This window comes from Anastrepha obliqua, chromosome 1 (assembly GCF_027943255.1).
Source record: "Anastrepha obliqua isolate idAnaObli1 chromosome 1, idAnaObli1_1.0, whole genome shotgun sequence".
Classification (NCBI taxonomy): Eukaryota; Metazoa; Arthropoda; class Insecta; order Diptera; family Tephritidae; genus Anastrepha; species Anastrepha obliqua.
In genome coordinates, this window is record NC_072892.1 from 179,253,179 (window position 1) to 179,267,141 (window position 13,963).

The 13,963-nt window shown below is 35.6% G+C and overlaps 1 protein-coding gene across 3 annotated transcripts in view; it reads right to left on the reverse strand.

Moving 5' to 3' along the window:
• Positions 1–13,963, reverse strand: part of LOC129242295 (leucine-rich repeat-containing protein 40) — a 63,095-nt gene that overhangs the window by 41,371 nt on the left and 7,761 nt on the right. For 2 of the 3 annotated variants that reach the window (XM_054878866.1, XM_054878874.1), the window contains exon 3: positions 1,585–2,144. In XM_054878866.1, the coding sequence (XP_054734841.1) occupies positions 1,585–2,144 (560 nt within the window). Of the gene's footprint in view, positions 1–1,108; positions 1,127–1,584; positions 2,145–13,963 lie in introns of those variants that run through there. The other variant, XM_054878892.1, reaches the window with a different exon arrangement.

The following is a 13,963-nucleotide window of genomic DNA, read 5'->3' on the forward strand; positions in this document are numbered from 1 at the left end:
GGCACGCAGCATAACTCAAACAATTTTAAATATTTTTAATCAGGTTTTTCACTACGTCTGTATAATAACCTTCTTAAGAGAAGAGCGTAGGGGATTTTCGATAGATTAATTTAAACGATTCTTATAATTATTTAAGTGTCGTTTTTTTTAGTCCAAAATGGAGTGTTTTCCTTCAAATGCTTGTTAATTCCACAAAAATAAATATTTTTTAAATCCCCTACGTGTTTCTCTAGCTATTCTTATCTAGATTAAGAAAAAAAAATGTTTCTTTGTTCCAGATTAAAATTTGCACCCTCTGTGCTGCGTGCCGCGGAGCTCCTTCAAGAGAAACCACATTACAAAAATGTCTCCAATGCCACCATTGTGTAAAATTTTTCGATCAAACTTTGTAGTTTTGTATTTTAGTATATAAGTAATAACTTCCCAAATCAGAGTGATTGTTTTACCTTACCTTCTATACAAAAAAAATTCTTTAAAAATCGTGTTTATTTTACGCGTGTACAGTGGTGTTACCCCTTAAATGGTATACCCAGCTTTTCTGTGTGAGTACCGATCGTCTAATGACGACAAGTTTGGAAATTGAATGGTGTGAAGTCTCCAGAACTTTCTGCGTGCTGAGTCTATTGTACAGTGGCCAAAGGGGTTTTAGAAATAGCACATGGAGCCACATTGATCAGCGTTTTGTTCAATTTCCCTTCAACTGACTGTTGACTGGATGCCGATGACCGGGTGGGTGACCTCTGAGACAAATTCAGTCGACCACTTCTTGGCAAGCCCATCAGCAACTCATCACTTGTTAATTAACTTAAATACAAATATTTTCAAATTAAAAAAAAAAAAAATTAATTAAAAATGCGTTAATAAAAAAAATTTTTTTTATGCACTTATAAACTTATTACTTATTGTTTTATTCTAATTTGAATACAATTTTCATTTAATGCTTAATTTTAATTTCAATGCTTAGTTAGCGTCCCTTAAAAATATGATAATTTAGATATGTATATCTGAGGGTGCCATAAAACCTAATTTACGTTTATATTTTAAACTAATTCACTTAAAATTAATATTTTGAACAAAATCACTTAAAAGAAATATTTTTAGCATTTACTTTTAGCAGTTTTTTTGTTACTCGCTGTTACACAAATTTTTACACTTCTCAGCGTACACCGCAAATTCTATACTGGTACAATTTATTTTATATATGGCTGTGTGTGTTTGCTTATTAGGTGCAATATTTTCGTTATATTGCTTCGCGAAATGTTGACCAATACTTAAGTATTAATTTTTAACATATTTTCCTCAATTTGCTTCTACACAACTACAAGTACACTACGCTTATTCGTTTTATTGTCGCTCGAAATTAACACACTAAAAGAAAAGCAACCGACAAGTGACCTTTGTAGGAAAATATGTATAATTCACAACTGGCGACGAAAAACTCACTTATGTTTAGTGCCGCCTTGCAAACAACGTGACGCATACAGAGACTAACCTAAGCAGGACATATTGATTTTCAAATATGGTCAAAGTGTTGCTCGACAAATTAAAGAGGGTTGCTTATTTTTGACTTGTTTGTGTACTAACCTGTGGTTAAGCCTTTGCCGCTCAGCTGCATTGCGCCTGTTTTGCGTGCCTGCTTGACTAGAAATGATGGCAATGCATTTTCATCTTCTGCTTTATCCCTTTTATGGAAAAGTGGGTTCAATTGACCCAACCTTGAACGTGCGCGACGTGTGCGAGACGAAGAATTATTAATTGAGTCTGTCGAATTGGTAGCGTGAACGCCACCACCGCCACCACCGCCACCATTGCGTCTATCGTTATTCATTGAGTTGAAATACTGTGAGGAACTGTAACTCCTAGTTGAAGGTTCTATATCTAAATTTTGATCCAAAGAACGCCAAGGTGTTAGGGGTAATTGTAAGAAATCGTCGAAATGATTTTCGCTGCCGGATAGATCGTTGGTGTCGTTCTCTACGTTGGTCCCGAAATTGAAAAGTGCATTATTGGCATTGCTATTGCTGCTGTTGCCTCCAGAGAAGCTGCTCAGATAATACGGATAGTTATCGGCACTCAGATGTTCAACATTTAAATAGTTCCCCTGACTAAGGCAGCGATAGTACGATGGATAATTACGACAGCCGCTGAATGTAAGTGAATATTGCGTTGTGTAAAAAAAAAAAACAAAATTCAAATTAATCCACACAAACAATAACCACAATAAAGAAGTAATCAATTTAGTATGAATTCTCTTGCAATGTGTCGGAATTAAGCTGCTTAGGCGCGTTGAATGCCCCCCAGAGCGACGCTTTAGTTTACAGAGCTTATTTATGACTGGCTCGATTTGTTATTATTTACTTGTGCCGCACACACTTCGTTATTGATTCTTTAAGTTGTTTTGTTTTTCATCTATTTTATTTTTACATTTGTTTTATTTGCCGACTTATCTTACGTGCCTAATAAGGTTTATTTCTTTATTTACTTTGCCACATGCAGGTGAAATGGAATGTCAAAAGTGTACAGCTGACTTTGCAGCTGATGTTTACGAAGTGCGGTTAGGCAAATACTAAAGCGAATTCATAGAAGGTGACTTTGGTAAGGCAACAACAACATTTACCCGCATTTTAGTTTTGAAATTTGGTTGTTTGAACTGATTTGTAGGTCAAAATTTCAAAGAGCATGTTAACAAACAAACAAAGCAACAACAGACAAACCAGTTCAAATTACCCAATGATATGAAAGAATCAGCTGCTATACCGAAGTCGCCGTGTGTGGATTCGCCATGGAAAAGGCAAAAAACGATTGCATTTAGCGAGACATCTGGTGGGAAAATAAGATGTATGCGTATTTAACAGAGAGCTGTTAAATAATGCGAAAGCAGAGAATGTTAGCTAACCTTTTCAAGAACTAAATTGATGCATTCCTCGATATGGAACTAACCACAGGAACCAAGGCATTAAGGGGGAACGACACCATGAAAATTCAAAAAAATCGATTTATTTTTGCATAAATTGTTAGTATAACTACTCAAGAAAATGTGGTAAAAATTTGAAAGCGAAATTCGCTTTATTCCCGATTCATGTGCACTTAAGTGAGCGCCCGTCGGTTCGGCCCCTTAGTGCTTACGATACGATGCTTTATTTCAAACGCGTTTTTCTCGAAACGACTTTTTTTGATACGGTGGCAACGATTTCTCGAAGACTAATGAACTGATTTTAATTTTCTTATTTCCAAAATTTTTGGTATCGCATTGGCTATCGTTGTACGTAGGGATTTTCAAAATTTTGAAAATAACTATTTTTTTGGGCCTGTTGAAAATCAAAAAAATGGCGAAAAACACACATCGAAATTCAAATCACCATCATTTTGTCAAAAAAAAAAAAAAAAAAAAACGGCTACGTACAATTAGATTAATAAAATTTTTGGTTTTTTGATTTCAAATGATTATTCATTGCTGTATCGCTGCCACCAGATGACGTAATTTTTTTTAACTCGTTACGTAATTTACATAAATTTGTCAATTTTAAACATTTTTTAATAAAAAATTACATCAACATAGTTTAATACATATATCATAAATTACCTTTTGTCCAATCCTCGAATAATCATTCCTACTTACAAAAAAAAAATTCCCAAAAATCGACTATTTTTTGACCCCCCACAGTGGCGTACCCCCTTAAGGAGAACTAAATTTTCTTTTTTTCGATGGTGTAAAATTTTTATGTGAATATTTGTTGGGGGACTAGAATCATAAAAGACGAAAGATTGCGGTAGCTTTTAAACCCTTCCAGATGATTTCTAAATAGAAATTTATATGTGTTGTTAATACCTTTTACATTAATAATTTAGTAAGGTGTTGTGGTTGTCTTACTAGTTCGTGCTTAGGTCGGTGTTCGATTAAGGACCAGTTTTGTTTTCAGTGATAGTTTAGCTGTGGTGAATTTTTAAACTGAGTTTAAGCCTTCAAAATTGGGCGTATAAACCTTGTTTAATTGGAAATATAGTTAAACTGGCCCTAAGTGTTACCATGGAGGATATCTTATGATAGGCCCATGAAAGTACAGGACTTGAACCTGCTAAAATATCCAGAATGGATATCACGGGGTAATTTCATCTCTTGTCTGCGATGTGTAGTGACTGGTTTCCCCAATAATGAGTCTTACGTACCAGAGAGATTCTGGGTTTACCCTACAAATGCTGTAGTCGTGAGCCGTCAGCCGTCGGCCATCAGCCATCTAATTCTACATTATTTTCTTGGGTGTGGTGAATATCTTAGTAGAAAGACTTAAAAAAAAAATTTGTATTAACAAACATTTGAAATGTTAGGCATGGCAGTTCACTATAATTGGAAATTTTTTTAATGAAAAAGCCACTCGATACTACTAGATGATATCCAACAGTCGACCCTTCCACCGGGTCTGAAGAGTTGGTCCGGGAACTACTTGTGTGGTCGACAAGAATCTGTAATTTTTCGAGACCACAGCTCAAAACAGAGTAGAGTAAAGCAAGGGTGGTGTTCGTTCACCCTTACTTTTCAACTGCTATATTTCGAAGCTTCGCCAACCTCCAGAGGGAGTTTTATTAGTCACCTATGCTGATGATAGCTCGATAACGGCATCCGGCAATGACTTAGATGGCTTGTGTTCCAAAGTTTATCTCGCCAGTCTTTCTCACTTTTTCATTGCGATAAATCTCAAGCTTTCCACCACTAAATCCTCGGCAGTTCTCCAATATCGACCGACCAATATACTCCGACATTTTTGGGGATAATCTTCAAATGTTTGCTCTCCTCCTTGGCGCATACAACCGCAATTGCTAGCAAGGTCCAAAACCACAACAAGGTCCTCAAATCGCTAGCCTCAAACACTTGGGGCAAGAAGAAGGAAATGTTGTTGCCGGTATTTAAAGAAAATGGCCGGTCGGTCCTGAATAACCAGCGTCCGTCTGGGCACCTGGTACTAGTCAGGACCTGCCAGAATACTGCTACACCAATAACAACAACAATCATCGGATTTTATGACCTCATTGGTATTCTGCTCACATCCGAAGGGGAACAAAACTGTAGTTGATTCTTCTGTAAAGTCCAGTGGTAGAATATTTTAAAAAGCTTAAAGGCCTATATTTGGTATGCTGCTAGGGCTCCACTTACAATCATATTCGATCTTTATACTGAAGTCCAGTTTGAATATGCTGAATTTTTTAACTGAATTAAATCCTGGAAAATCGAGCGTTCCAACTTACAGGGTCCGGCACTCGAAGTGTAAGCAATTAAAAAGGCCATAAATTTGGTTTGGAAAATTACTTTTATTCAATTCAAAATAAAAAATGTGTGAAAATAATACAAAATTAAGAATCAATTTACTTTTGCTCGAATTGAAAGCTGCCCGAATGTGAACCACTCGCACAATGGCTTTTTTCAGCGCCTCGAGACTGGTGAATCTTTTAGTTTGGACGTTGAACTCCAAAATGGCTCAAAGAGAATAATCCATCGAGTTCGCGTTTGGTGAGGCAACTACTTCGCTCTCTCAAGTCTGACTTGTTGCTGCTTTGTTGTGAGATCATGCGCCTTTTTTGTCTTATAAGGCTTAACTTTGAGATTATTTTTCAGTATGCGGCGGATGCTACGGTCAGATATTTTCAGTTCTTTCACCATTTGATTGGCACTTCGTCGGGGATTTCGCTCAAGTCGCCTCTTCACTTTTTGAACCATTTCACGTGACGTTGCAGTCTTTTGATGACCACATCCATGACGTTTTGCGATGCTACCAGTATCATTGTAACGAGGGATGGTGCGATAAACAAAAACTTTATTTACTTTAAGATGCTCGAACTCACGAATAATCGCTGGTTGTAATTTTCCAGCCTAATCTAATGCAATCACATTATTATGTTTGAAATCCATTACTGATTTTCTTTCTTCGGCTTTACTCTCGGCAAAATGCTTCCGCGCGCATTGTAAACAATACTCTGGACTGTCATTTAGCTAACTAGTAGAAAGTTGATGTCCGTGCATCCCTGTAATTTATCTGAAAAGCAGAGTTAAGCTTATATATTACTGAGAAACCGGTCCTTGGTAAGTAAATTAAGGTTCATAGAATTACACAAGCGGACCACCCTTTTAACTATTTCTAAAAGCGCAAAGGTATTTCTCTGTTTGTATTTTAGAATGAGTCGATGGTTTTTCGTAAGCAAATCAGCTGATCCGCTCAAAATCGCTAAGAGCCAGTTAATTCGGCCGATGCTGGCCAAACCTTCTGTATTTTCTCCATCGTGTGATATCAACTTGAGAACTATGTATAAATAAATTTCTCAAAGGTTAGATTCGAAATGTTTAATTGTTTTCACTTTTGCCATTTATTCGCCAGTCAATTTATCATAAATAGTATCTGCTAAATAATACGCAAGAAACAAATCTGTTAATTGTTTAAAAAAAGCTTGATCCTCATATCTAATTTTAGAAAAATATGCAGTAACGAACAATTAATGTTACTCGGTTGATTAAGTTCCACGAGCACGTGTTGCAGTTATTCTTGTTATTGCCTTCATACCCACTTATGCACATACATACAAACACACATAAACATATTATTATTATTAAGTGCACCGCGCACGTGGCTCGTGCTGCACGTGTGACATTGCAGTCGGCAAGCCTTTGATCGGCTAGATAAATGTTAGCGCATCAAGTTTGTTGTCAATATCAATAATTGGAATGTTTCAGAGTTACATCCTACCCACTTCCTTGCATACGTACGCATAAATCCATTAGTGCTCTAAATTCCGTGGGAAGGTTTCTTAATTGTGAACGCTTAACTGCTGAACTTAACAAACAATATGACATTTCTAGCAATAATCATCTAAAACTTCGGAAGGATTGAGTTTGGCGTATTTGACTAATAAAACTGATTGTGTATTGAACAGCGAAGAGGGGCCTAATTTTTGAAAATAAGATTTCGAGAAAATGACTGATAAGTCAACAAACTGATACCGACGATTTGGGAATTTTCATGTCTTGGAACTAGCTACAGGAGGATTTTTCTTGTCGCTGTTTACGAATCTTTATGGCTTACAATAAAAAAAAATTATTAGACTCACTCAAAACTCGGTATTTAGGCGTTTTTTGGTTCGCTTTAAAGGAATATAACACTAGCGAACCTAATATGGATGAGAAATTTTGAAACAAAAATATAAAATTGCACTAAAATTGGTAACTTTTATTGCATATTAGTTGGAAGGTTTAATTTTTTTAAATTATTTTTTTACCGGTGACTACCCGAAACGTTTTTGAATTTTGAAAATTGGATACTAGATTCGAAAATAGTCATGTCGAAAACCTCTAAGAAATAAGTTTCAAGAGAACGCGATAATCGAGAAAATGATGATAGACGATGAAAAATGGAATGCCGTCGCGAATTTCGTGGAGGATATTATCCGAAAAAAGAAGCCCTCTACCTCGAAGCAATGCGGAAGCAGTCCCGTGGTGGAGGGGAAAATGCAAAAGAAGAGAAGGGATATTTTAAGTGGAATCACCACATACGTAGTAGCGATGGTTACTATATGGTGCGAAGGCATTTTCAACCCAACCTCACCGCCAAAAAAAAACAAAAAAGAGAACGCGATACATTTTTATATTTTTCTTTTCTACTGTTCTTATTTACGATTTTCAGTTTGCTTCATTTAAAAGATTTTGATATTGTTTGGAATACGGATCGCTGGTTGTTATTTGTTCGTATTAAGGGCGCCAAACAAAATAAACTTAAAGGTTCTTGTGCCTTGCCTTTGTGCTTGTGAGTGTTGTCTTTAATATTTTGCGCCCAATAAAGAAAATAAAATCAAAATAGTTTTATTAGTTCTCAAGACATTCTCCTTGGACGTCAATACACTTCTGCATTCGCTTGAACCAAGCACTTTTGCTACTCAGAAATGGATACCTCCAAACAAGCTGTTTAAAGACTTCAATAGCTTTTACAGGCGTTGAAAAAAGTTGGCCTCGATTTTTATTTTTGATGTTCGGGAACAAAAGGAAGTCATTAGCTCCCAACACAGGGTTGTAAGGCGGATGACCCATTAGTTCGATCTTTTGGGTGCTCAAAAACTCTCGTGAGGAGTCGCATTGTTTGGTGAAGTATGATACCCCTTAGGCGGTTGGTTTTCCTTAATTCTCCGAAAATTTCTGGCAAACAAATGATTGTGTAGCACTCAGAATTGATTGTTTTAAATTTCCGATTTTCAGAATTTAAAAAAAAAATAGGCGACCATTTTCTTCAAGGTGCTTCTTGCGCAAACAACTTTTGTAGGATTCAGCTCATTTTGAAACACCCCTACTGTCGATTGCAGTTTTCTTGCCGGCTCATGTGCATAGATCCAAGATTCGTCACCTATTGCGTTGCCATAGACGTGCTTTGAACCACCGCGGCTGAATTTCTTTAACATTTCTTCTCACTAATCGATACGAGTTCTTTTTTGAAATATTGAGTATATGCTGCTCCCACTAACGCCCAAGGATGCTTCTACTTCGCGATATATCACATGACATTCTTGCGTTATCAATTGCGGCATAGAAGGCATTTTCAGCATTTGTTAATGGCTAAGTGTAATGCTTCAACGGCGAAATAAGTTGATCAATGTACTCCTGTATCGAAAATTCTCGCCGAAAATCGTAATAAATCATCGCACAAAAGTTTTCATGAGTTAATTTCATCTTTTGGCCGAAATGAGTTTCTAAGTTCATAGAAAAAAAGAGGTTGTCTGTAAAGTCGGTTTACTGACGATAGTTTAACGTGACAACGTCATAAGAAAATATTGATGGAATGGTTGCAATTTTCAAAACAAAATATTATTTTATTTAATTTTATTTGTTTGATAGATATTTTGTATGGATATAGAGGAGGAGGTAAATGGAATTGCAATGGAATAGGTCAAGTTACATTTACACAAACGTGAAAAATTACGAAACATTTATCAAATTCATGAAAGATATCTTCAATTTCGATTGTGCATCAGACGTTAATAAGTCAACAACACTAAGAGGCACCATCATCGATTTGCCTTTTTCAAGACGCTTTACATTCGAAACACTCCCTTTCATTTCCTACTTTTTCTATCATCGTCCTATTCTCAACAGAGAAATGGTTTATTACCATGCACACAGGAAGAAGGCATATGCAAATACAAGTATGTGAATTTATATACCTACATATGCGCATATACATACATATGTATATATGCTCACTCAAGTAGGACAGAGCCAGATGTCGAACGTTGCCGAACGCGGGGGCCGATTGTGCTCTTTGTCGTTCGTTCGGCGCTCTCGCTTGCAGTTCAAGCACATTAGCTTGCATTTGCTTGCGTACGGAATAGATTCGTATATTTGATATGTCCATATGACTTGTATGCATCTTTACATATAGATTTGTTCTTTTTGAAAATTGCGCGAAATTGTATATGTATATGCATGTTTATATACATATATTAGTGTACAACTTATCTTATAAGGTATATGGTAAATATTACCATACATTTTTTCCTTCATATATAATAAAAAAATTAATAATAATAACATTAAAACAACAGGTATTATTAACAAACTTGGTTTTATTTTAAATTCTTTAAGTAAATCAAATTAATAATAATCAATAAGAAGGCATATGCAAATACTAATACGTGAACTTATATATTATATGTACATATGCGCATATACATACATATATACGCTCACTTAAGTAGGAGAGAGCAAGATGTCGAACGTTGCCGTTCGTTTGCTTTGTTTGCTTTGTCGTTCGTTCCGCGTTTTCGCTTGCAGTTCATGCAATGCAATGAGCAAGGTAACTACATATGAGCAAGGTAACACTAATGAGCAAGGTAACACTAAAGAGCAAGGTAACGACACATTTTTTCGTGCGTGCAGCCGGCTAAATCGAATTATAAGACGTTATCACGTCAAAAGAACAACTAAAGGTCGTAAGTGAAAATATTCTATGTAAGCTTATACTAAAAAATACCAAACTTTTCGATAACAATATCAAATTGAAGCTCATCACATATGAAAGGCAGTAGCTAAACGGGAAAGGGCAACACAAAATAATGATTCTGCTGCATATCCACCAGGAAACGAATGTACTGCCAGGAGAGAAGCAGTGGCGACGTAACATGCAATCATGTAATGTGCAAACTTTAATTAACTTAGTTTTTCGAGTGGTGAATATTTTTCAGCGCATCTTTTTTTTAAAGGCATATAACAATGTTTTAAAATATCTAAATTAATATTTTGCAATTTGCTATTTCCGTAAAACTTCCCGCACATAGCATATTGCGAATTATATAAATATATATATAATTGGCGCGTACATCTTTTCTTTCAGCCATTGTATCTCTTTTAAGATACCTTAATAAATTTTACTTCTTTTGTGTGGTCCGTGCAACTTACTCACTTTTATTATTCACTTTCTAACTTTTAAATAACCCTAATGCACTTTTACAATTATCAATTCATTACCAGTAAACAAAATATTGATAGTTGAGCGGGATTAGCTGCAATAATCTATCGTAAATTGTCATCAATTCAAATCAATTGCATCGCTTTGCTCCATATATCAGATGCTGCTTGTCGTTCGAGTCACTGACCTAGTCTTTTTTGTGTGAGTGTGAGTATGTACATAAATTCATACGTATGTACGTGTGTATTTTCAATTCAATTCGGTTACTTCGATAATGAACTTAAATGAAGCAATAGCGATTGCGCGAGTGCTATGGTTATGTCGTATTTACTTTTGTCAGCGCACTAGGGCGTATGAGTGATTTTTCGTACCTGCTATTTGGCAGTAGGAAGTTTCACTTACAATTTTTTGGCGGATATGGGAATTTTCGAAGCTTTTTAATTTGTTAATATTATTGATAGTTAAAAATAAATTAAGGTACTTCAAAATTTAAAAGCTGTATATGTAATTAGTATCTTGCTTGTATGTAAATGCACAACTTAATTTTTTTTTCTATTATTTTTTTCTTATTACTACTTTATAAAATTGAATTTTAATTGAATTGAAGGTAGTTGAAAAAAAATTAAATACAATTTTCATTCTAGTAGTTATATTTCAATGAACCCGTAAAAAAGTCAAACGGCTCATATAGCTGTTAAGGTCATTAAGTGGAACCACCTTTCTTCATTGCATAGAATCATCGAAAGAATATGAAACAGCTAAGATTCTTATTTGCAGGACTCAAGGAAAATCACTATGACAGGATGTTCAGTATATAATAATTTGGAGACGTTATCACAAAATTTCTACAATATTTGTTCAGTATTCATGGAATTTTGTGCCATTGACTTTTAATTTATGAATTGAAAATAAATAAAGTTGTATACTAGCATATTGTATAATTGCAGTCAAAGGTGGTTAGGAAGTGAGCTCTGTGATTAATTCGTCATTGGTAATATTTTTCTAATTTTGTTAAAATTATGCATATTACCCTTATAAATGGCAGCCATTCACCATAATTTCTTGGGGAAGTTGTCTTCTTCAGTTGGCTTCGGTTCACTTGATCTATCAGATGATGATGTAATTGAGGGATTGTTAAAGATTAAAAACTATTCTCATTCTGATTTAGACGGTCTTTCTGTAACTTTGTTTAAAAATTGAAGCTCTTTGGTGCAACCTCTTAAACTAATTTTTAACAAATCCTTGGCTGAAGTAATATTTATCGATGATTGGAAGCTGACTTCAGTCCCTCCATTTTTTAAAAGCGGTAATAAAAGCGATATTCCAAATTACAGGCCAATTTCCAAACTTTCTGCTGGATCTAAACTTTTTGAATGCGTTGTCAAAGACAAGTTATATTTTCGCGTTAAACGTCTAATTAGTCCTAGAGAGAATGGTTTTGTAGTTGCAAAATCTACGTTATCTAACTTATTCGTTTTTTCGGAAGATTGCCACGCAGGCTTCCAGAATGGTTTTCAAACTGACGCGATATACACGGATTTCTCTAAAGCCTTTGATAAAATCTCCCATACGATTTTCGTAACTAAATTGGCATATCTTGGTTTTCATTCAACTTTCATTGAAAGAATACAGTTTAGAAGGAATACAGTTTAATTTTCCTTGCAGAAATGTTCGCTGTTGCAAGATTTTTCGCGTTGGCTTTAGTAGGATATTATATAGTGACAATGCACCTCTCGCTAGATCGTTGTCTGACCTTAACTATCTCCCTTTTTCTTATGCTGATAATCTAATTTTACTATACTTTTTAACATTAAATATTGCAAATTTGTATTATAGTTCTGAATTTAAAACTTAAATGTCCGTTCTGAATTTTGTTAGATATTAATGAATAAAAAAAAATAAATAAATAAAGAATGGTGATCAGATTAGAGGTATTTTTTCCAATAGCGGGTTTTCACAGATTACGCGTAAATAGTGTCAAACTAAATACATAATTTTTTTTCAGTATTCACATTTCCTTCCTCATGGAAATATTGGGTAGTCGAAAAAGTCTTTTCGTATTTTGTATGCAATGAAATTTGTGAAGTTTACGTACACGATGCTGTATCAGTTCGTGTAGCACAACAATGGTTCGCTGGCTTCCGTTCTGGAAATTTCGATGTGAAAGATGCACCTCGCTCCGGTCGACCTATCCTTGAAAAAGTAGATGAAATTATGGAAAAGATTGACCAGGACCGTCACATAAGCTGCCATGACTTCGCCAAGGCACTAAACATTCATCATCAAACGGCTTTGAACCATTTAAAAAAGGCTGGTTACATTTAATTAATTTAATGGACCGAATTAACATCTGCGATTCTTTGCTGAAACGAAATGAAATCGAACCATTTCTGAAGCGAATGGTAACAGGAGACGAAAAGTGGATCAAATACGACAATAATGTGCGAAAAAGATCATGGTGCAAGGGTGGTGAAGCTCAACAAATTGTCGCAAAGCCAGGATTGACGCCTCGAAAGGTTATGCTGTGTGTTTGGTGGAAAGGAATCATCCACTATGAGCTGCTCCAGCCTGCTCGAACGATTGATTCCACACTTTACTGTCAACAACTGATGAGATTTAAGCAAGCAATCGAAAAAAAACGGCCAGAACTGATCAGCAGAAAGGGCGTCTTCCCTCAGGACAACGCTAGGCCACACACATCTTTGATGACTCGGCAAAAACTGGGAGAGCTTGGCTAGCCCTGACCTTGCACCATCGGACTACCATTTGTTTCGGTCTCTGCAGAACTCCTTTAATGGAGTAAAGTTGCCTTCAAGAGAAGCCTGTGAAAATCGCTTGTCGCAGTTTTTCGCCGAGAAACCACAAAAGTTTTACACTGATAGAATATTGTCTCTAGAAGAAAAATGGCAAAAGGTGGTCGACCAAAATGGTACATATTTGGTTTAATAAAGTTCATTAAAAAAAAAAAAAAAAAAAAAAATGAGTTGAAGTTTGATTAGAAATACGAAAAGACTTTTTCGACTACCCAATATTTACATTTTAACACTGTTTACAAATCGTGCAATTATATTATGGAAATCGACGCTCTGAGAAAAGGGTTCATCGCGCGCTCAGGCCAACTTATCGTGTATGGTGATCAGGCCCATTTTTGGCCTAATGGCTATATCAATAAGCAAAATTGCCGTATTTGGGCTGAAGAACAACCCGAAGCCATTCAAGCACAACTATTTCGTTCATTGAAAACAACCCGTTTGGTGCGACCTATGGGCTGGAGGAATCAACGCCAACAATGTGGCGCAAAATTAATCATCTATTTTTATTTTTGAATAACTTTTTTAATAAGTAAAATTTTTTTTACTTAGGTTTGAGTTATGGACATCTTTATTTTGCTCTCAATTGCTTGTCTGTTTGTGTACTGAGGCTGTTTAACTGAGGCACAAGAGTCAAATATGATTGACATATGACGCCGCAAAAATTATAAATCTTTCGATAGGGTGATTCATTTTGCGCCACCTATAATAGTATAATAA